This window comes from Triturus cristatus, chromosome 3_2, assembly GCF_964204655.1.
Source record: "Triturus cristatus chromosome 3_2, aTriCri1.1, whole genome shotgun sequence".
NCBI lineage: Eukaryota > Metazoa > Chordata > Amphibia > Caudata > Salamandridae > Triturus > Triturus cristatus.
The window spans coordinates 451,076,941-451,102,586 of NC_140584.1; the positions used below are offsets into that span (position 1 = coordinate 451,076,941).

At 42.2% G+C, this 25,646-nt stretch overlaps 1 protein-coding gene across 1 annotated transcript in view; it reads right to left on the minus strand.

Annotated features, from left to right (window-relative positions):
- OTOG (otogelin) overlaps nt 1-25,646 on the minus strand; it is a 1,045,291-nt gene that overhangs the window by 319,905 nt on the left and 699,740 nt on the right. The window contains exons 37-38 of the mRNA XM_085647044.1: nt 12,793-12,961; nt 6,911-7,056 (exon numbers count right to left, since the gene is read on the minus strand). Coding sequence (XP_085503170.1) covers nt 6,911-7,056; nt 12,793-12,961 — 315 coding nt within the window. The remainder of the gene's footprint in view (nt 1-6,910; nt 7,057-12,792; nt 12,962-25,646) is intronic.

The window sequence follows — 25,646 nt, forward strand, 5'->3', positions numbered from 1 at the left end:
GATAGTCTAAGCACTATATTCACACACATAATATTAAATTTGGGGTATCTGATTTAATGTATGTTTATAAAACCCATGAATAAGCGCACCAGTGATCCATTAAAAAAGATAGCTGCGAGTGCTAACTTTTTAACTATAATACACTACTGACACTTGGCTTTGGTGAAGCTTCCGAGGAAACTTATTGCCCAGAGGTTGAGAGCTTGAAAGATGTTGAGGACAGCAGGCTTGTCACGCTCATCTGGCTTCTCACTATGGCTCTTGCGTGGCATGGAAAGTCAAGATGGCAGATGCCTGATACCTTGGCTCCATGCCATGCCAGTTCCAAATAATCTGCCACACGTTGGCTCTGCAGGGCGCCATCTGAGCCAGTCAACAACTCCTACTGCGGGGGCGACCAGAAAGAGACCGCCCCTGGCTCTACACCAAGCAGATCTGTGTGACAGAACATTGAGGGCCTTCCACCGTGGGTTTGAGCCGCCACTAACCTCACCCTCAAGCCAACTTATAGCTTCGGACTCTGCTGTCTGCTGAGTTGTGAGGCCACAATTATTAATTAATTAATTGGTAATTAATTATGTTCATTGTGTCATTTGTTTAGGAGCGGGTGGTTGGGTTTATAGGGGTAAAGGGTGGGAAGTAATAAATAATGCTAATAAATAATTAAAATTTAAATATGGCAATTGTGTAATTAATTTTAGAATTGAGTTGTGGATTTTATAGTGGTAAAGGATGGGAAGTAATTTATTTTTAATTAATTAATAAGTAGTTGTGAATTGACATTAATTTATTAATTTAAAATTAATTATGGAAATTGTGTAATGATTTTTGGGTGTGGGTTGTGGGGTTTATTGGGATAGAGGGTGGAAAGTAATTTATATTTATTTAATTAATAATTAGTTTATCATCAATATTAGTTCATCAATTGGTAATTCATTAGGGTAATTGTTTATTTTTTGTGTGGGTTTTGGTTTTATAGGGGTAACGTTTGGGGAGGAAATTAATTTTATCTGTTTTAATTTCTTTTAAAATAATAATATTTCTTTAATTAAATTATTTATGTTAACTATGGAGGTACATTTTTAAAAGAAATTTAGATGTGTGTTGTGAATTGTGTGGTGTTATAGGGCAGGAAATAAAAAATATTAAATTTGTGTAATAATTAATGTTTTTGTTTATAAATAATTTCTAATTAAAAATAGTTATTTGTTTGTAAATAATTTTTACATTTATTTAATGTAATATTTCTAGGTAATTGTTATATCTATTTAACATTTTAATATGTTTCTATCTTTTTTATTTTTAACATTTTATATGTGTTTTATTTTTTTTGTTTTTAAATATTTTGTGCTTTTGTTGATATTTTGTTTGCTTTCAATTTTGAACTGACTCCAGTGGGAATATTCTGTTTACCCCTCCGCTATTCAACACTTTACCTATTATTGCACTAACTGGAGTGGGAATAATATTGGTAATCCCTCTGCTATCCAAACTTTCCCTATTGTTGCACTAACTGGCGTGGGAATAGTATTTTTTAACCCTCGCTATCCAACACTTTCCCTATTGTTGCACTGACTGGAGTGGGAATAGTATTTTTTAGCCGTCAACTATCCAACACTTTACCTACCATTGCACTCACTGGAGTAGGAATAATAATTGTTATCCCTCCGCTAGCCAACATTTTCCCTACTGTTGCACTCACTGGAGTGGGAATAGTCATTTTTAGTCCTCCCCTATCCAACACTTTCCCTACTGTTGCACTCACCGGAGTGAGAATAATCATTTTCATTCCTCCACTATCCAACATTTTACCTACTGTTTCACTAACTGGAGTGGGAATAGTAATTTTTACCCCTCCGCTATCCAACACTTTCCCTACTGTTGCACTCACTGGAGTGGGAATAGTAATTTTTACCCCTCTGCTATCCAACACTTTCCCTACTGTTGCACTCACTGGAGTGTAAAGACTTTTAAATAGTTTAATGTTTTAATTTATAATATATTTTTTAAATATATTTAATGTTATTGGTGTATATATATATATATATATATTTATTTATTTGTACATTTTTATATATTTATAACATTGTAAAATAAATAAAAATTAACAGTTTATAAATTGTTTTAAAGTAATTATATATATATTACTTTTTATAAACATAAGTTTAATATTTTTTGATCAAGTTTATTTGTTATATTTGTTAAAATGTATATTAAATATAAATAATTTTTTTAAGTTCATTTTATTCTTTAATATATTTCATATTATTTTTTATATATATTAAAATCTATATTTTTTACAAATATACTTTTTACATCTATATTTTTTTCTCGATTTTTTTGTACTTACCATTATAAATATAGGATGTTGATATTTTTGACATCGATATTTATAACTTGATATTTTTGTATGGGGATATTTTGGCGGTCGATATTATATCAGTGAAACAATCTGGGGCGCCACTGCCATCCCCTTTGAGCATGATCATGCCCCAGACCTCATCGGCTGGGTGGACGGCAGGGCTAAACAACTGCTCCTCTGCCTGCCTTGCTGCGGCAGCACAGCTGGGGAGCCGCCACCATCCCCCCATCAGTGACTTGGCGGCGACCTTGGCCTGCATGCAGGCTGGCCGCCTCATGCCAGGAGAGCAAACTCTAGCCAAATCACCCTTACACATACATGCAGATGAATTTGTTATACCCTGCCCTGCAGACTGATTGTCACCGTTAGCAGAGATGTATTGTGATTGGACCCAGCCGTTATCACGGCCAGGCTGACTTTTTTATGTTTCTGCTGGCCCCCTTCTTGGAACTTGGAGGCTGTCTGACATTGAAGAGCAGCCTCAGCCTGCACTGTCAGCGCGAGCCCCTCGAGGAGGCAAGCTGCATATGCTAGGCCCAAAGGCAGTCTACGGGCTCACCATCCCTGGGATAAGACCCCCCCGGATACTTCTCCTGTTTGGTGCACCTCAGACAGGGATGCTCCTTCACCACTATCAACGTATACTTAACAGGTGAGTGGAATTCTGACCATTATGGTGAAGATGTTCCATCAGGGCTGAGCCCAGACCACAGACTGCATGATTGCAATTGTGGAGAAAGGGATTGCCCCCCCTCCTCCACTTATCTGTATTGGGCTTGACCCTTGCCGCGGCATAGTCTGCTCATACTACACCTGCTCCCACCCTTGGGGGACACCAGAAGATACTGACTGTTGTGATCTGGCCCCTTCTCCGCCTCATCAACCAATGTGACTGGTTACTCAGGTCCATAACATGGGGACAATAAACATCTTTTGTTCAGATGGGCTGCTTTTGTTCCATGATAGGAAAATATCTGCCTGTAAGCAGGCTCACTTATGTCATTACACTCACTGCCCCCTGCCACAGTGGAAAAGCCCGATCCACAGCGGCAGTGCAGACACCTGGGGCGCTGAGCAGACAAGAAACCTCACTCAGGCAGGCACCTCGGAGAAACTTGATTCCATCCTGATCACCATTGAACAGACCAACATCGCTGAAGCAGAAAAATCGACGCAGGTGACAACCATAGGAAGCTCTTAGGACATGTCATGTACGTGGAAAAGACACTTGCAGAACTGCAACCAGAATCAGGAGACATGGGACGACTGATTGCAGCCCTCAGCGACGTAGTCATCCATCAACAACAATGCATGGAGGACATGGAGGGATTATCACCATAAATAATATCCGCGTAGTGGGATTTTCTGAGGGGCTGAAGTCTCCTTCCTAGAAATCTGGATTAAAAGCTTCATGCCTATAGACAAACTCTCCTTTTTTCTCCATTGTACAGGTGCATAGAATCCCTGTGCGGCAACTGCCACCAGGGTCCGCACCTTGACCGCTGATTGCTCGGAAACTACACTACAGAGACTGGGATGTGGCATTGAAGGAGGATCACAAAATGTCACCAATACGCATCGATAATGCCCATGTGATGCTTTTTCTGGTCCATACCGTTGATGTCCAGCATCAACAAGCATTTTATAGAGCAATAAATGCAGACTTTTAGAGTTGAACCTCACCTACTCTCCACTATTCCCAGCCCTGCGCTGAATGGTCCATGACAATAGCCAACAGCTCACATTTTTTTAATGACCCTGAAGCTCCCTGGGACTGTATAGACCAATTCCACAATTCCGCTCTGGCACCCCAGCCAGGACCTGACTCCTGGCCCAGATGACGTCACAAACTGTACTGCTCCTCATGGCATCCTGGGAAATGTGGCATTGTCAGCCTGAGCCCCTCTGTCTCACGAAAAAGGAAGATCACCAGTTGGCCCTTGAGACCACCTCCTCCTTCTGCAGCCTTGGTCCATTGCCCACACTAACACGACACGACTCAGCCAGCTACACTGACTCTTCCATCTTACACACTCCAGTACTAAGATCACTGACTCCTCTGAATATTACTCCAAAACTCCAAAAACTTCTCAAGACTTGATATGATCCTGATGACGTGACGTCCCCTGCTGCTAATACTGGTCTTCACTCCCATGCACTAGCTCTTCCCATCACCTCTGCAGAGATTGCAGAAGCGGTTCATTCCCTCGCATCTAATAAAACCCTTGGACCAGACTGTCTTCCTAGACCTCGAAAGACCTTCAACTCACTGAATTAATAATCCTTGTTTCATTTTCTCAAATGCTACGAGTTGGATGAGCAGACACTAGGAATGATCCGACTCATATATGACACGCCCCAGGTATGAGTCTGAAAGGGAAGACTGATATCATCCTCATTTCCTCTCTACCAAGCCACTAAACAGGGATGTTGTCCTCCAGCCACATTCACTCACTGCCGAGGCACTAAACATGGATGTCCTCCATCTTCCCTCATTTTTGCCCTCGAGATAGAACACCTAAAATTCAGACTCCACGGGGGAGAGGCAGTGTAGGGAATCTCGCTCAGCATTTGTACCTACTCAGTCTCTCTGCGAAGAGCCACAACCGTGTGCTTAGTACGGCGTGGTCGCCTTAAGCCGGCAATGCGGTGTATTGCATCGGGGGTCCGCATTCCCAGAAGCAGACCCCCGATGCAACACGCCGCTTAAGGCGACCACGCCGTACTGAGCACACGCCTGGGACGATAACCGCTCGCCCCGGCACCCGCTTATCCTTAGGCAACTGTAATTGGAACGTGCCCTACCCGCCCTCGAGGCCATTCGCCCTCAATTCCTGGAACAGGCCTTCGCCGTCCACACTTTCGGGCAGCTACCGGTCTCGAGCCATGCCATATTGACTGCAGCCATTGTGACCACCCAACTGCCGGTAAGGACGTTTGCCCATTTTCAGACTCCCTTCATTCCCTCTCAGCCGTTCGCCGATTCTTACATCGGGTCCCCTTTTCTTATTCAGGACGTAATCCCCTACTCCCCCCACGGTGGTTTACCCTGCAAGAACCCGCTAGGACCTTTATCCAAGCACGTATAAACAGGCATGCATATCTAATGTCCTGAAGATGATCCTTGCATTTTTCTCTCGGAACGAAATGTCGTCGACACCCAAAACTTCTCATACATGCACTTTGATGTCAATATTTGTTTATCTAGAGTCGTTCCTTGCGATTTGTTTGTTTAATTGAAGATTAGTCTTGAAAACAAACCATGAACTTTGCCTGAGCCTCCCTTAAATGTTTCCCCAATTGCATGTCCTAATGTCTTTGTAGTAGGACGCAGGCTTGTGTCCCACGTTCAGTATCGTTGTGTGCTGAATCCTTAATAATTTTTTCCAAATTAAGCATTGAACCTCTGTCCGGCTGTATAAGTTTAACTAATACAGCACTGATTGAGTCTGTATTTATTGCTTCTTGTTCATGCTGCTTCAGGTGTCGGGCAGCATCCAGACTGTGCTTCAGCAGCCAACTGGGGTCTAGGGATTCCTGGCCTGAAATTATCGGGGTCTAGAGTTTCTGGACCTGATAACTTTAGGTCTGTAGAGACTTTGGGGCATATGTACGAAGAAGTGGCGGAGTGAGGCGTTAGCCGTCATTGCTTATCGCCTCACTCCGCCACTTCAGAAACGCAAGGCTGCACCATATTTACAAGGATATAGTGCAGCCTTGCATTTCCCCCTGCACAGGTGCTACACTTAGCAGTGTAGCGCCAACGCAGGCACCCTTGCACCATAGTGCAAGGGTGTCTGCGTGTAGGAGAGGATTGTTTCTGTGGAGGAAGTTGTCCCTTCGGGCACAAAAACAATCATGAAATGCCATTTTGTCACTTCTATGTGTGCTGCTTTTTTTTTTAAAGGATTGTTTATGTGCAGTAGGGGTGCCTTCCTACACATAAACAATTCACAGCTTTTTGCATTTTTCCATGTGTGCTGCACAAGGCAGCACACATGGTAAGAGCAAAAACTAGGAGAAATAAAGCATTTCTTCTCATTTCGCCAAGTTAAGACCAGGTTCTCCTACTTCTTAATTTTGTCGATCCAACCTATTTAGGATGCCCTTGTAAATAGGGGCCAGCATCAACATCAATGGGTGTTGCGGTGGAACGCCCAGCACAACACGCACTGCCCGTCCTTTTCACATTAAGCATTGCTTGAAAGGGGGCCTTATTTACAAGGCAACGTTAAGCCACATTAAGTGGCTTAACACTGCCTTGTAAATAAGGCAAGGCCCCTATCGCCAAGGGAACGTCACAAGTGACGTTCCCGTGGCGACAGGGGCTTGTACATATGCCCCTTTAATTGTCGGTACCATAATTCCTCCCGTCATTATTACTCCGAGGGAAATTGTGTAACTTATTATGTGGGCCCCTGATGTAATAGCATCAGAAGTATCAGATCACTGAACAATGACTCCAGAGCAGACAGAGCACATCTTAATGAACTAATAATTATTCAAATAACCCAATTCCTTTTAAAAATCAAAAGCTGAAACTCTTACCATATTAGCATTCAGGCAGTCAAGCACCTGGATCGTTATTGTTTCATTTTCATTTTGGTTAATAATGTAAGACGCCTCCTTGAATAAACCCATGTGATTACCATCAAATGTAACAAAACTAAGATCAGAGAAAATGGAACATCGACCTGAAAAGAAAAAATATAGTACAATGTTCTCATAACCATACCGAAATGCGCAGTATTTAAAACATGCAGGAAAACATACCCTGCCGAAATGTTGATTTTCGAGATATTGCATTGCTGTACAATGTACTAAACTCAATTAAAGAAAAGTCATTTAACTATACAAATGATATTGACCTGAATAAACTTTGAACATACAAAACGTGTGATTCAGAAAGGTAGTATTTCAGCTGGATAATTCTCTCATCTTAAGGTTAGGCAAAACATTTGTTGAATATAGTGGTACATGACAATATAGTTGTCATAATAGTTTTAGAGCTGAACTCTTTCCAGGTTTTCCTAAAATGGGATTTGTTACGGGTAAACATACACCCACACCAATCCCAGCCAGTATCCCTGCACCAAAACCCTCCATTAAAGATGTTGACCCCAGAATGGCAAATAATCATGTGGACACCAGAATACCGGGTCCTTTTCTGCACAGTTAAATACCAGCTGCACAGAGCAGGTGCTGTATTTGAGCAGGGGGCTGAGGGTGGGTTTAGGAGTGCTGGGTGGGTGTTAGGGGCTTTGCATAATTCCCCTTGGTGTTAAAGTGGGTTCGGTGGGGCAGAGCTGTGCTCAAACCACAGCCCCTGCCCTGTTTTGCCTGCACTTTGAATGGGTGTAGAGCCAGCAAACATTTCTACTCTTCTCACTCATTAATTCTGAGTGTGGGAGAATCGAGCAACTTAAAGTGTGGTGGGGCATAATCCTCCAGGGGGACACGCTCCTACTGTCTTGAAATGGATGTCGATGTGAGGAGATTGCATTATTCTAGTTACATGAAAGAAAACTGTGTCTTTGCCGAGGTTTCTTAGGACAGAAAAATTCTCTTTGAACTAGAATTTGATACTGAAAACATATTTGGCCTCATTTATCAAAACTGTCACATCGCTGTGGCAACACAGTGATGCGACAGTTTTCACTGTGCCCTCCTTGCGACATAATCAATGTGCCGTATTTAATGTAAGGCGTTCCATGTAGCAAAGAAAGACAGATACGTCAGGAATCCTAACAAATCTGCCGGCGGAGAAGTCATGCATTGCTGGAGTTGTGTTGCAAGCATGACACAACTCCAGCAATGCATGGGGTAGGCCTGTGCCTGTGGCACTGCGTCACCCTTTCGCCTGCCATGAGGCAGGCATAAGGTTTTGACACAGTGGCGTCCTAGAGTGTCGAAGTGAAATCTTATAGATGTCACTGCAACACTTCTACGAGTTAACGCCCACCCTGCATACATTATACCTGACGCAGGTATAATGTGGTGCAGGGCTTTACAAGGTGACACATCTGCCTAGATGTGTCACCTTGTAAAAATGGCACAACGTGACGCATTGTTTATGCCGCCGCTGCGTCCTGAAAAGTGACGCAAACATCAGCGCAAAAGTGTTGCGAGGCCTTCATAAATAAGGCCCATTGTAATCTAGCTTTCTCTAAGTTTTTGGGGCAGATTTATAATAACTGGCGCATCCCTGCATATCAGCAAGGATGCGCCAGTTATTGTGCGCCACAGCTCCGCCACCATGGATGCGCTGCATTTACAATGCGGCGCACCATGGGGCAAAAACGGCACAGATGCGTGACGCATCTGTGCCGTAAAAGTGGCGCATTGCTGGAGTTGCGTCGCAAGCGCCACGCAGCTCCAGCAATGCTTTGGGGGGACCTATCTTTACAATGCTGCGTCAATCCTTACGCCTGCTTCAAGCAGGCGCAGGGTTTTGGCGCAGCATGGGCTCAAAAGTGACTGAGTGAAATCTTGTAGATTTCACTCAGCCACTTTTAGGAGGCGTTCCTGTGACGGAACGCCCCCCCCCCCCCCTGCACAGGTACGCCTACTGCTGGCGCAGGGCTTTACAACGTGACGCATCTCCCAGATGCGTCACGTTGTAAATACCCCGCAGCATGGCGCAGGATTTGCGCCGCCGCTGCGTCACGAAAGTGACGCAATGGCGGCGTAAATGAGGCGCAAGGGCCTCATAAATCTGTCCCTTTGTTTTTAAACAATACCCTAGACATGAATAAATGTGCTGTAATGATAGAAAACAAGAAATCAACTCAGATTCTCAAGAATAGCGCAAAAGCGGTGTTTGATTACTCCAGATTCAGGTAACCTTCAAGTGAACAAGGGTCATAGGTACATTTCTCTCGTCTGACAATTCTTTCCGAAATGACAGGCAAGTGGTGAATATTTGTACAATATGCCTTTCACAAACCAATTATTTTCCCTTTTGATGGACATTTAAAAATAAATGTTGGGGAGCATATTGCATCCAAAATAGTGTTTTATGATACCACGTTATGCGTGTGGCAAAGACGTTTCCGATACATGTTCTGTTGAAGTTAAGAGATTGTAGCTGTTCCAGGACTGTTCTAGTAACTGAGGTTCATTTAGGTAATTTAATGCCAATGAGTTTTGCAGTTATATGTTTAACTATTATATGCAATAGTACATAGTATGTCGTGCCTTATATTTTCCTTTTAATACCCTGCAGCAGCTTATGGTATATTTTTTTGTGGCAATACATTACTTTATTTTCTTACATTATGTAGATGCATTACATTATATTAGAGAGTATCGAGTGATTATTTCAATGCATTTTCACACAACCAGCCCTGCCAACAGATAGAACAAAGCCCTTGACCAACATTAAATAACATAAAGATATATGTCCATATATTCAAATTTGCAACTCTTCGTATGAATCATCAGATTGTCATTGCTTTAACTGAGAGTTCCATATCGGAACCCCAGCTGTTGACCATTTTGAATTTCATAGAGCACTGGACAACTGCAAGTGCTCAATCTATCATTCTCTTAACGCTTATGTTTTTCAGTTCTCATTCTTTTGGACATGCTCTTTTGACACAGGGCAGTATACTGTTCTTCTCTGTATTCTAGCCTCGTTATGTATCATGGGTTTAGCACACAACTGTTTAGCTCTCTTCATCACATCTGTGAAAGTGTAAGCCACCAGAACTTTTACTGCCGTGTCTTTGCAACTACTGAACATGCGCTCACACCAACACTCCAGTATAGCCAAAACATTCATCAAAGGATTTGTAGTCAGTAAACTGAACTATGGCAAAAGAATTCCAGTGTGCCTTCCTAAGTACTCCCTCACACTACTCGACAAATTTGTTAATTGGCGAACCGGGTGCTATACAATTTGAACATGCATACCCCCCCACTAAGCCAGCTAACTACCAGCAACAGGTACATATACAAGCTATGGACACTTGTATTTAAAGCAGCAGATGGTCTGGTGTCTGGTGTCTGACATCTTTTCTTGATACACACCTACCCAGGTATTTAGAGACACATAGGTCACGCCTCAAAGATTTGGTCATTCTACCTTCTAGGCCCCTTGCACTGGAACTTCCTACCACCAGATATTCACAAGAGACCCTTTGTGAAAGAGTGCAAAACGTCATGGAAAGGACATATATCGCAACTCGAAAGACAAGAGTGTCAAAATCAGTCAATGTTTTTTTATTTCGGGCAGAAGCCCATAAAACATTAGCTTTAAAAATATATATTTATAAACAATGTGCATAGTTATAAAAACAGAAATTGTTATGTACCAAGCAAATACACATTATCTAACACTGGTACCATATTCAAACTAGATATCAAAAGTAGTTCACTAGCAATTATGTTAAAAGACTGTAATAGACAAAGCAATACATGCAGATAAAAAGAAAAATGTTATACATACAATTGTTAAAAATAGTAAAATCAAATTAAGCAATATAAGCAAGGAAAGATCATCAGAAATCAATTTCCAGATGTTTTGTTGATAAGATAGCAGGTCATCCTGGAGTGCTAATATTTTTTCACATGGGATGGAAATTGGCTACTAAGGAGCCATCAACCACTATTAAATTAAGAGCCCTGAGGATTTTCTTATACGCCTCACTGCTAAGAGATAGCATCCTAGACTTAAAGCCATCGAGATACTACAGTTCGATCTTAATATTCTATTTGCCTTGCCATATTTTCAGGTGCCTAGTGTGATAAGTGGATGTTCTGTGTCCTCAATAGTTTTAGGGCAAAATTGGCTATTCTGTGATTTCATACCAGCAGAATTCCACTTGTATGTAAATTTGTTTACTAACAACGTACCAAGTCTAAATCTAAATAATAAGGTATGTGCAAGGGGAGGCACAAAGACGTCCATGTATGGTTCGAGTGCAGGGACGCATTTGAAGGACAAAAAAATGTCCGCCATTCCGCCTAATTTTGCATTGTGATGATTTGATTCAACGGTGTGCATCCAGTATTTTCCATTAACGATTGCCTTCGAATTAGAGTTGATTTGTGAAGGGGAGGAGCAGCACATGCCCAGGCCTATGAGTTTCAGATGGAATTTTACATAATGAACCTATGTGACAGAAATACTATTCACCAACCCTACAACTTCCTCAACAGAGGACCTGTAAATAGCCGACTCCAGGGTAGACCATAGTCTAACCCAGAAAAGTAACGGTCTCAACCTTGCAGAGTCACCTATTCTTTTCAGGCCAGTGTCAAAAAAATTGGGGACTGACAGGGTACTTCTTGAAAGACTAAATAAGTATTTAATAAAACAGTTTCCTTCAACAATCAATCCATCAGGGTTCTCTATTCCCCATGCCTCTGCACCATAGAAGGCTGCTGACTGCACCATGGCTCTATAAATCTCTGTGGCAGGAGACTCTGATCTTGAAGTGGTGACTTTGAATCATTTGTAACTGGAGTTGCACCATTGAGCATAGTAATTTCTGATTTTAAAATTTGAGACTTCCATTTAGTGATTTAATCAAAACGTACCCCCAGGTAAGCAAATTGGTCTACCTCCCGGAGCTTTGCCCCACACTTATAAAACTCCCTATTGAAGGTTTGTGAGGATTTAAGGTTATAATCTTCAGCAAAGCTATCCAGTAGGTTCTGAATACCCCCCGGGGGATGGGATATGAACACAGCTTCATTTGCAAATAGAAATGCGGGTATGGAAACCCACCCCAGTCTGGGACCATCGTGTACCATTTTTAATATATGATCCACCAAGTCATTAATATAGAGCGAGAGCTGGGTGGAGGCAAGACCAAATCCCTGTCACATCCCATGAACAATGGATATGCGACCTGTTGGTTCTCTCCTCTTCTCCCACCTTACTTGTGCAACAGTCTTATCATGCAATCTGATCACGATGTTCAGTAAGTGTGAATCAACGACCAGTTTACACAATCCAAGTCACAGATGGCATCTTGGAACCAGGTCGAATGCGACGCTTAAGTCGCCAAAGAATATATAGATGGTCTTTTGATAGGGCCACATACTTTCAAGACAAGAGTTATCACTAGCTCATTCTGCTGTAAATATAAACGTTTAATTCCATCCTGATGAATTAAGTCGATAATTGTAAATCTTTAGAAATATGTTTGTCTTCACAACAAATCTTCATTTTGAAATAAATTCACACCTCTCCTGTTCTTCAATAAGCTATGCTTTACCACCTCAACATCACCATCTCATGTTTCGTCATCTTTTCTTTGTAAACATTTCTGGTTGAAATGTTTGTGTTGCGAAATGAATACATGTATAAAATGAATAAATACATTCTAATTGCTATAACTTCATAAATCATTTTACTTCATGTTTACTGTAAGCTATTGAAAAATTAATTAAAGTTTTTGAAGCATAAAAATCCTACTTACATGTGCATTCCCATTTTGGGCAGCATTTATCTCCGTTAATTTGTACGGCAAATCCTAGCACTCCACAGCTGGGCTGAGTTGCATTATAAGGACAATTCTGTGATTTATTAACTTGGATCAGTTGACCATCAACACATATGTGCTTAATGCACTCATTCTCTGTCACAGGCTGGAAAATGGATATTTATAACATTAGGTCTTTAGGAAACAAATCAGTATAGTCACACTATTAAATACCTCCATATGTACAAGAATTAAGAGCAAAAATCTAGTGCATTAACAAAACTGTTGATGTGTGGAAATGTGGTCACGCTGACTTAGTCCTAGCATTTGTTGCCTATGTACCCCCCACTTCATTTCATAGATCTCATATATTCATTTATTTTGAGTGCACATGTATTAATGCACGTTGTATTTAGTATTGCTTGCATTTACATACATTATAACGTTTACAATATTATAGTTTGACAGTTCTGCAATAATTGATGCATAATGTTTGCGTCATTTCTAAAACCTTACATATTTATGTGAAGATGCAACAAGATTAAAATGCTAATCTTTGCACTTGACATCATTTGATATGACACGTGCCTTTTTTTAAATAATGAGAAAAGTGTATTAAAGGAGGGTGTTTCCACTCGGCCTCATCATTGCTCCACTGCCATTTGCCTGTTTTCCTCCCCCTTTCTGCCCTCTTCACTCAAAGTGTACCTCCTGCTCCTGGGCTTGCTACCCATCATGCTCTCCGTTTCGATCACCATGATAGTCCTATTTCTGGTTTCCAGCTTCTTCCTGCTCCTGTCTTTGTCTTTCTAGGCCTCTCTACAGTGCTCCGCATCACTGTGTCCAACATTCTCCCCTGCATATCACTACCAATCTCTGTGTTCTTTTAATCTTCAAACAATTCTCTACTGCCTCTGTACTCCACTATCTTCACATTACCATCTGGACTAATTCTGTGTCCCAAAAAGTGCACCTAAAGGCATCTGAGATATTTTTGCCAAATTGCTCTCCACAAGGAGGCTGCAATACTAGGCTATTTATGGATGACCTTTTACCTTATATATGTTTGGGTGAAATTCGCCTAACAAGAACCACCAAGCAACACACAACATATACATACACAACCGAAAAGGGGCCTTGAGTTAGCCATATAAAGCAGTTGGTGTGCTTTGGCCTTCCCTCTTTTGGCATTGGCTTGTTGGCTACCCATTATGTTTTGGGACCAGCCCACAGCATATTCCTAATATTTACATTTTGTTTCAGAGAATTCTTAGAGTACTGATTTTGGTCATTCCTATGTCTGTGAACATCCTACTGACTCTAAGTGTGGGTTATCAACAAAGACAATTGTTTGAAAGGCCTCCTCAGAAAGCCGCAGGACAAACTTTCTCCCCACTGTCCCTTGTGACTTCCATAATCCTTTGTTCAACTGCCACCTTAGGGTCAGGCCCTCAAAACTCCATGCAGCCCACCCAGCGAAGCAGGTTCTAGGCACATCATTATTTTAATAAATCTTCAAGGAGCATTAACCAATTAAAAGTGAACGTTTGGAGGGTTATGCGTAATTTCCTGAGGCCCGACGCAAATATAGGTGCCTGCACCTGTAATGATTGCTACAAGTGACAATGCCTGTCTCTTTCAGTGGTGTCGCGCAAGGGCCTGGCATCAGCCATAAATTCTAATTTTGACCACATAGCCCTGGGGAGAGGAGTTGGCCTAACGGCAAGGGCGGTCGACCTCAAATCTGGGGAACTGCGTTCGAGTCTCGGCAATGACGCTGAACATCCTGTGATTCTGGGCAAATCTCCCCGTGCCTAACAAAAATAAATGTGTCCTCATGTAAAGCAACTGGTGCAATGTAAAGCGTTCTGATACCCGATTCGGGTCAAGTTTGTGCTATATAAAACTCTGTGAAAAAAATATATATCAACATCTAAGGCAACGCTAAATGCGTTTTGCACCTCTATGGTGACTAGCATATTTAACAATATTTTCGTGATCAGTTTTTAACGGTTCTGTGTGTTTGTTTTAGACCACCCTGGCCCCCTCGCTGGTTCCTCCGATTCTTGCGATGCTGCCATATGCTCAATAATCATATATTCACAGGAGCTATGATAATGTACGTATGGCCCGGCCCTAAGTGGCACTTATTAATTCATTTGCTTGTCCTCTTCCTTATAAGACTGTAACGTGATTGGTTATCCACCTCCCAATCTAAGGCAGCTTATCCTCATGTCTGCTTGCAGTCCTGTATTGCATGCCATGAATCTTGGGTTTGTAATCATGTGTGCTGAGAGGCAGTTCCAGATCTGTGTACACTGAGACAAGCTCCAATGTGATCAATGGACTGACATGTGTTCTGCAGCCAGCCCCATAGTAAGGCTGCTGTGAGCTCCATCCGAGAATGTACAAATTATCAGCAGCTGGAAGCGCAAACTGAGAGCGGCTGCAGATATAGGTAAAAGGCGGGCTATTTAACTCAGATGAGAACGCATGCACAGTGACTCCTCCCCAGCAGAGAGAGCAGCAGTTCTCCTGGCAAAAAGTGCCTCTTGATTTAATACTGATGCACACAGGGCAGCCAATATAAGGATCGTAAACAAGCATTTGCAATCCAATAGGTCTCGCATTTGGGAGACCTTCAGCTATTGTTTTTATAAATATAAAAGTGGCCGCCATGCTGCACATAAAGCGCGGTGCCGGTGTTCTAAATACCTCCTGGCCCTCTTATGTGCAATAAAAAAAAAACTTAAATATAAACATAGATGGACTTATAGACACACACAAACGTACAAGCACAGATACAAAGAAACAAGCACACACAGACATGCAAACATTTGGAAACAAAGACACCTGCAGCGCTACTGCATATGCATACATACACACACAAACACACACACACACACACACACACACACATACAAACAGACATGCACGTGCATATAGACATGCACATAAGCAAGCATGCACATACATATACAGCATTGCTAAGAGGAGATACATTTACACAAGCATGCACATATAAAAGCACACACAGGCACTCCCACATACCAATGCATATGTGCACACTGAGACAACATGCATGAGCAAATATACACACACACACTCTTGTGTGTGTGTGTTATTTTTTAATTTTACAGAGTTTTAAATAGCGTGAACTTGACCCAAAGGTATCGGGTATCAGAGCGCTTTACATAGCACCAGTTGCGTTACATGAGGACACATTCATTTGTGTTAGGCATGGGGAGATTAGGTGATTTGCCCAGAATCACAGAATGTTCAGCGTCATTGCCGAGACTCGAACGCAGTTCCACAGATTCGAGGTTGACCGTCCTAGACGTTAGGCCAACTCCTCTCCCAACATAGTATTTTTGGTGCGAGAGTCGGTCTTCCCACCGGTCGGTAACCCAGCCAGCTGTTCAGTATAGTCTAGCATATTGTTACAGGGACCTTCAACAATTTTAGGGAGAAGGAGTTATGTGCAAGCATTGGCAAGTAGCAAGTCAAGGGGGTGCCAGCTGAAATATTAAGCATGGCACCTGTGTTGTTGTAATGCTGAAAGATTCGACCACGGCCAGGGGCGGGATGGCAAGGTGTAGCAAGCTGCCGGGCTGCCTAAGAAAAGCCGGGAGGGGTGCGGCTGCTAAAGTTAAAGCGTGCTGTGCTTGCAAAAATTAAAAATAAAGAAATAATAGAGATTAAAAGGAGCGAGTTTTAAACAAGAAGTTCAAAGGGTACCCACTCTGCCAGGTTTTGTACATAACTGTTCAGTGCATATGCCATATGTTGGGATGAATAAAAAATCGCAGTGTATGTAAAGCATGTGTGGCGTTGAGGAAAGGAAACACACGAAGAAGAAAAGAAGTCCCCAAATGAAAACATAAACACATAAAGCGTAGTGACGTAGTACTTGGTCAGTGCTGTATGAAGAAAAATGGAAATGAGAAGGAGGGACAAAGACGGCAGATTGTATTTTTAAAGGACAGTAACTGAGATAAATAAAAAGCAATCTTCAAGGAATGGGTGGAGTTCAACTCCTAAAGCATACACAACAGGTCGCTAAGCAACAGCGCAAGCACTGTACGCTTGACCTAGAAAAGGAAACATGAAGTTGTGAATAAGTTTACCAGATTAATTCATGGCATCAGCAACAACATCCTTTGGTCCTGGAGCTTTAGGAACTTATTGTATTTTGGTAGACATAGTGTAGCTTTATTTTATCATAGTCAAGAGGACTAACAACCTAGAAAAATTAGTTGTAAAAGGTAACCCCTGCGCTAGAACACAGTGTTCCTCATGACATGGAGTGATCCTGTACCCTTATTGGTGCAACAGGTGGATACGTCAGTGCTGAGCCCGAGAAAGGACATGCTCCAGAAGGGGTTAAGCAGAGCCTTGAGTTGTTTGTGAATCCTACCTTGCTAGATTAAAAAGGCAATAGATATGTGGAAAGCACTGCTGCTTCTTTAAATACACTGGTCTGTCCAACAAACATGCAAATGGGTTTGACAGTGTTTGCAGAAAGGTATGTTTTACCAGTGCAGGCAGAGACAGGTTGATGTATAACCAGACAACTCAATGTGTCCTATTTTAGTTGTAAACTTTTCCCTTTGTCTTCTGGTACTTACAGTTCATCATGTGTAATGGGAGAAGCAGGGCAAAATAGGAGTATGTAAACTACACTTGCTTGATATGAAGTAGTTTAACATCTCTGTATACAGAAGAAGCCAAATAAAAATGAAAGAAACCCAAAATCTTTCTTTACATAACAGATGAATCGGTTTATATCAACCAAATCTAGGGCTGGATATACTATAACTGGTGTTAGAATACAACCAAAAGCCTCAAAACTGTCTGTTGCCACTGGTCTCATGTACTAAATCCACATGGCCCATTGCAAAGCAGTATTTGTTTGGGTATGAGGTCTCGCCTGTAGTGTCTTGCAAATTAGAAATGATGGAACTCTTTTGGTTCCTGATACACAGCGTAGAACTGTGATGTAAGTGTTAGAGCGGAATACAATGAAGCCTGGATTAGAATGTTGAGTTGGCAGTTACACGCAGATGAATAAAGATGTGTAATACTAAGCTCCATATATGGCATAGTCATTGGTGGGTACCCAGGCTGGGGAAGATGCTACAATGGGCAACAAGTTAGGGGATAACTAACCTGAAGATCAACAGTGCTCTCCCTGAGAGTTTGCTGTGGTCCACGCAAACTGCTTGTGCATACCACGTGTGTTGCAGTCAAAGTATGGAAACAACGCTTAATGCATATGGAGTGAAACCACAACTCCAGCTGCTGTAGAGATGTAGAATTCAATGAAAGCATTACAAAGAGACCTACATATTGGTTACCAAGAACCTGCCGGTCAAACCATATGTAAAGGTACCGTTCTGCTACGCAATATACAGTCACATGTAATAGGGAGCTGTTCATATCCGAAGAGGCACGCCATCAATGCTGCTTGGTTCACGGCTCAGAACACCTCCAGAGATCTCCAGAAAAATTAAAGGCTCCCATGGAGACCAAGAGGGAGGTCACAGGTCCAGCAACTGGCCAAATTGATCCAAAGGCCAAACAGCGCAGGGCCTTAGAGATGGTATGCATGAAGCATATCCTAGCAGACAGCAGACTGTGGCAGAGAGGGCTCAACCATCAATGTCAACCACAGCCAGAAATGGCTACAATGCTGCTGCTTACCTGAAACAACCACCACCGTTCAATACTGTAAAAAGCTGAATATTGGTGATAGATGGACTCTTGGACAGAGACATTTGGGGCCATAAGTAGGTAGCCTAATACCGGTCGGTAACGGCCGATTTTCGGTAAATATACCGTTACCGACCGGTATTTAGGCTTTTGCTATGTAGGGGGAACATTTCAGGATTCGGTAATTTACCGAATCGGTAAAATTACCGATTCTGTAATTTTACCGATTCGGTAAATACCGAATCCTGAAATGAGATGTAGGTGACACTCAAATGAGTGATGTGTAGGGAAAATAATTCGGTATTTAGTACCAAATATATGTTGGTGCTAAATACCGAATTCATTGCAAAAAGCAATATTTTGCTGGACTACCAGTGCCATGTGGCAGACATACATGCCCTTAGGGCATGTATGTGCGCCACATGTGCACACATGCAGGAATCAGGGGTGCAACAGGGTGTCAATGTGACACCCTGCCACCCTTGAATGTGCTCCCCCCATTACCGAATCGGTATTTACCGATTCGGTAATGAGGCATACCTTCCCATTGATTCAATCAATGGGAAGGTATGCCTCATTACCGAATCGGTAAATACCGATTCGGTAATTACCGAATTTCTCCGATTCGGTAATATTTACCGAATGATTACCTACATACGAGTTACTACTTCTTAAATACCGAATCGGTAAAGTTCGGTATTTAAGAAGTGGTAACTTGTATGCTACCTACATATGGCCCCTGATGATTTTGTTGATGGACTTGAAGAGACTGAAAACATGATCAAGTATCTCAAAATTCTTCATGGTAATGGAGTAAAAGAAGTCATAAAGAAAATGCCACAAACTGACACAGAAGTCACATATTAGATTAAAGAAGCATTGAATCTCAAGTTTAATCCAATGACCAATGTTGATTATGAATGATACATCTTCAACCAAGAACACCAGAAAGTTGGTAAAAACATTGATGAATTTGTGGAGAGACCAGACACATTCATCAGACAATGTAAGTTCAATTAATTTAATGAGGAAGCTATGAGTCTGAGAGTTATTGACTGATGCCTGTCAGATTCATTCAGAAGACGAATGCTGAGAGAAACGTTTAGGGGTCGATTGCGATGTCGGTCGGAAGGGCTCTGAATCGGATTTGGGTTTACCGAATCTGATCCAGAGCCCTTGTTTCTGACCGAATCGTTCCCAGTTCTAAATGACCAAGTACGATTCCTGGAAACCGCTAGGGCTGGCCAAATTAGTTCAGGAAGGCATTCGGACAGATCAAGCCTTTCCAGAGCCGATTCGTACAGCTCTTTGGACTTGGTTTCCGAGCGAGCGAGTACAATGACTGATTCGGACAGCCTCTCCGATTCGGTTTGCCCAGAACTTTTGTTATTTTGCTGCTGTAATCGGTCATTAGGGGCCTGTAGCAGGCCACCTTAACCTGGGTACCTCCGAATCAGGCCCTTAGGGGTACCCATGGGTACCCTCTTTCCAACCATGCACATTGGGGTGCCTGCCACAGGGGCAAGGTTTTCCCCAACCATCTCTTTCTTCAATGGCAGCCTGTGTTCATGTTCGGAACACAGGCTCCCATTGAAGTCAATGTGAGTCCAACCAGAGATTAAAAGGAGCGAGTTTTAAACAAGAAGTTCAAAGGGTACCCACTCTGCCAGGTTTTGTACATAACTGTTCAGTGCATATGCCATATGTTGGGATGAATAAAAAATCGCAGTGTATGTAAAGCATGTGTGGCGTTGAGGAAAGGAAACACACGAAGAAGAAAAGAAGTCCCCAAATGAAAACATAAACACATAAAGCGTAGTGACGTAGTACTTGGTCAGTGCTGTATGAAGAAAAATGGAAATGAGAAGGAGGGACAAAGACGGCAGATTGTATTTTTAAAGGACAGTAACTGAGATAAATAAAAAGCAATCTTCAAGGAATGGGTGGAGTTCAACTCCTAAAGCATACACAACAGGTCGCTAAGCAACAGCGCAAGCACTGTACGCTTGACCTAGAAAAGGAAACATGAAGTTGTGAATAAGTTTACCAGATTAATTCATGGCATCAGCAACAACATCCTTTGGTCCTGGAGCTTTAGGAACTTATTGTATTTTGGTAGACATAGTGTAGCTTTATTTTATCATAGTCAAGAGGACTAACAACCTAGAAAAATTAGTTGTAAAAGGTAACCCCTGCGCTAGAACACAGTGTTCCTCATGACATGGAGTGATCCTGTACCCTTATTGGTGCAACAGGTGGATCCGTCAGTGCTGAGCCCGAGAAAGGACATGCTCCAGAAGGGGTTAAGCAGAGCCTTGAGTTGTTTGTGAATCCTACCTTGCTAGATTAAAAAGGCAATAGATATGTGGAAAGCACTGCTGCTTCTTTAAATACACTGGTCTGTCCAACAAACATGCAAATGGGTTTGACAGTGTTTGCAGAAAGGTATGTTTTACCAGTGCAGGCAGAGACAGGTTGATGTATAACCAGACAACTCAATGTGTCCTATTTTAGTTGTAAACTTTTCCCTTTGTCTTCTGGTACTTACAGTTCATCATGTGTAATGGGAGAAGCAGGGCAAAATAGGAGTATGTAAACTACACTTGCTTGATATGAAGTAGTTTAACATCTCTGTATACAGAAGAAGCCAAATAAAAATGAAAGAAACCCAAAATCTTTCTTTACATAACAGATGAATCGGTTTATATCAACCAAATCTAGGGCTGGATATACTATAACTGGTGTTAGAATACAACCAAAAGCCTCAAAACTGTCTGTTGCCACTGGTCTCATGTACTAAATCCACATGGCCCATTGCAAAGCAGTATTTGTTTGGGTATGAGGTCTCGCCTGTAGTGTCTTGCAAATTAGAAATGATGGAACTCTTTTGGTTCCTGATACACAGCGTAGAACTGTGATGTAAGTGTTAGAGCGGAATACAATGAAGCCTGGATTAGAATGTTGAGTTGGCAGTTACACGCAGATGAATAAAGATGTGTAATACTAAGCTCCATATATGGCATAGTCATTGGTGGGTACCCAGGCTGGGGAAGATGCTACAATGGGCAACAAGTTAGGGGATAACTAACCTGAAGATCAACAGTGCTCTCCCTGAGAGTTTGCTGTGGTCCACGCAAACTGCTTGTGCATACCACGTGTGTTGCAGTCAAAGTATGGAAACAACGCTTAATGCATATGGAGTGAAACCACAACTCCAGCTGCTGTAGAGATGTAGAATTCAATGAAAGCATTACAAAGAGACCTACATATTGGTTACCAAGAACCTGCCGGTCAAACCATATGTAAAGGTACCGTTCTGCTACGCAATATACAGTCACATGTAATAGGGAGCTGTTCATATCCGAAGAGGCACGCCATCAATGCTGCTTGGTTCACGGCTCAGAACACCTCCAGAGATCTCCAGAAAAATTAAAGGCTCCCATGGAGACCAAGAGGGAGGTCACAGGTCCAGCAACTGGCCAAATTGATCCAAAGGCCAAACAGCGCAGGGCCTTAGAGATGGTATGCATGAAGCATATCCTAGCAGACAGCAGACTGTGGCAGAGAGGGCTCAACCATCAATGTCAACCACAGCCAGAAATGGCTACAATGCTGCTGCTTACCTGAAACAACCACCACCGTTCAATACTGTAAAAAGCTGAATATTGGTGATAGATGGACTCTTGGACAGAGACATTTGGGGCCATAAGTAGGTAGCCTAATACCGGTCGGTAACGGCCGATTTTCGGTAAATATACCGTTACCGACCGGTATTTAGGCTTTTGCTATGTAGGGGGAACATTTCAGGATTCGGTAATTTACCGAATCGGTAAAATTACCGATTCTGTAATTTTACCGATTCGGTAAATACCGAATCCTGAAATGAGATGTAGGTGACACTCAAATGAGTGATGTGTAGGGAAAATAATTCGGTATTTAGTACCAAATATATGTTGGTGCTAAATACCGAATTCATTGCAAAAAGCAATATTTTGCTGGACTACCAGTGCCATGTGGCAGACATACATGCCCTTAGGGCATGTATGTGCGCCACATGTGCACACATGCAGGAATCAGGGGTGCAACAGGGTGTCAATGTGACACCCTGCCACCCTTGAATGTGCTCCCCCCATTACCGAATCGGTATTTACCGATTCGGTAATGAGGCATACCTTCCCATTGATTCAATCAATGGGAAGGTATGCCTCATTACCGAATCGGTAAATACCGATTCGGTAATTACCGAATTTCTCCGATTCGGTAATATTTACCGAATGATTACCTACATACGAGTTACTACTTCTTAAATACCGAATCGGTAAAGTTCGGTATTTAAGAAGTGGTAACTTGTATGCTACCTACATATGGCCCCTGATGATTTTGTTGATGGACTTGAAGAGACTGAAAACATGATCAAGTATCTCAAAATTCTTCATGGTAATGGAGTAAAAGAAGTCATAAAGAAAATGCCACAAACTGACACAGAAGTCACATATTAGATTAAAGAAGCATTGAATCTCAAGTTTAATCCAATGACCAATGTTGATTATGAATGATACATCTTCAACCAAGAACACCAGAAAGTTGGTAAAAACATTGATGAATTTGTGGAGAGACCAGACACATTCATCAGACAATGTAAGTTCAATTAATTTAATGAGGAAGCTATGAGTCTGAGAGTTATTGACTGATGCCTGTCAGATTCATTCAGAAGACGAATGCTGAGAGAAACGTTTAGGGGTCGATTGCGATGTCGGTCGGAAGGGCTCTGAATCGGATTTGGGTTTACCGAATCTGATCCAGAGCCCTTGTTTCTGACCGAATCGTTCCCAGTTCTAAATGACCAAGTACGATTCCTGGAAACCGCTAGGGCTGGCCAAATTAGTTCAGGAAGGCATTCGGACAGATCAAGCCTTTCCAGAGCCGATTCGTACAGCTCTTTGGACTTGGTTTCCGAGCGAGCGAGTACAATGACTGATTCGGACAGCCTCTCCGATTCGGTTTGCCCAGAACTTTTGTTATTTTGCTGCTGTAATCGGTCATTAGGGGCCTGTAGCAGGCCACCTTAACCTGGGTACCTCCGAATCAGGCCCTTAGGGGTACCCATGGGTACCCTCTTTCCAACCATGCACATTGGGGTGCCTGCCACAGGGGCAAGGTTTTCCCCAACCATCTCTTTCTTCAATGGCAGCCTGTGTTCATGTTCGGAACACAGGCTCCCATTGAAGTCAATGTGAGTCCAACCAGAGATTAAAAGGAGCGAGTTTTAAACAAGAAGTTCAAAGGGTACCCACTCTGCCAGGTTTTGTACATAACTGTTCAGTGCATATGCCATATGTTGGGATGAATAAAAAATCGCAGTGTATGTAAAGCATGTGTGGCGTTGAGGAAAGGAAACACACGAAGAAGAAAAGAAGTCCCCAAATGAAAACATAAACACATAAAGCGTAGTGACGTAGTACTTGGTCAGTGCTGTATGAAGAAAAATGGAAATGAGAAGGAGGGACAAAGACGGCAGATTGTATTTTTAAAGGACAGTAACTGAGATAAATAAAAAGCAATCTTCAAGGAATGGGTGGAGTTCAACTCCTAAAGCATACACAACAGGTCGCTAAGCAACAGCGCAAGCACTGTACGCTTGACCTAGAAAAGGAAACATGAAGTTGTGAATAAGTTTACCAGATTAATTCATGGCATCAGCAACAACATCCTTTGGTCCTGGAGCTTTAGGAACTTATTGTATTTTGGTAGACATAGTGTAGCTTTATTTTATCATAGTCAAGAGGACTAACAACCTAGAAAAATTAGTTGTAAAAGGTAACCCCTGCGCTAGAACACAGTGTTCCTCATGACATGGAGTGATCCTGTACCCTTATTGGTGCAACAGGTGGATCCGTCAGTGCTGAGCCCGAGAAAGGACATGCTCCAGAAGGGGTTAAGCAGAGCCTTGAGTTGTTTGTGAATCCTACCTTGCTAGATTAAAAAGGCAATAGATATGTGGAAAGCACTGCTGCTTCTTTAAATACACTGGTCTGTCCAACAAACATGCAAATGGGTTTGACAGTGTTTGCAGAAAGGTATGTTTTACCAGTGCAGGCAGAGACAGGTTGATGTATAACCAGACAACTCAATGTGTCCTATTTTAGTTGTAAACTTTTCCCTTTGTCTTCTGGTACTTACAGTTCATCATGTGTAATGGGAGAAGCAGGGCAAAATAGGAGTATGTAAACTACACTTGCTTGATATGAAGTAGTTTAACATCTCTGTATACAGAAGAAGCCAAATAAAAATGAAAGAAACCCAAAATCTTTCTTTACATAACAGATGAATCGGTTTATATCAACCAAATCTAGGGCTGGATATACTATAACTGGTGTTAGAATACAACCAAAAGCCTCAAAACTGTCTGTTGCCACTGGTCTCATGTACTAAATCCACATGGCCCATTGCAAAGCAGTATTTGTTTGGGTATGAGGTCTCGCCTGTAGTGTCTTGCAAATTAGAAATGATGGAACTCTTTTGGTTCCTGATACACAGCGTAGAACTGTGATGTAAGTGTTAGAGCGGAATACAATGAAGCCTGGATTAGAATGTTGAGTTGGCAGTTACACGCAGATGAATAAAGATGTGTAATACTAAGCTCCATATATGGCATAGTCATTGGTGGGTACCCAGGCTGGGGAAGATGCTACAATGGGCAACAAGTTAGGGGATAACTAACCTGAAGATCAACAGTGCTCTCCCTGAGAGTTTGCTGTGGTCCACGCAAACTGCTTGTGCATACCACGTGTGTTGCAGTCAAAGTATGGAAACAACGCTTAATGCATATGGAGTGAAACCACAACTCCAGCTGCTGTAGAGATGTAGAATTCAATGAAAGCATTACAAAGAGACCTACATATTGGTTACCAAGAACCTGCCGGTCAAACCATATGTAAAGGTACCGTTCTGCTACGCAATATACAGTCACATGTAATAGGGAGCTGTTCATATCCGAAGAGGCACGCCATCAATGCTGCTTGGTTCACGGCTCAGAACACCTCCAGAGATCTCCAGAAAAATTAAAGGCTCCCATGGAGACCAAGAGGGAGGTCACAGGTCCAGCAACTGGCCAAATTGATCCAAAGGCCAAACAGCGC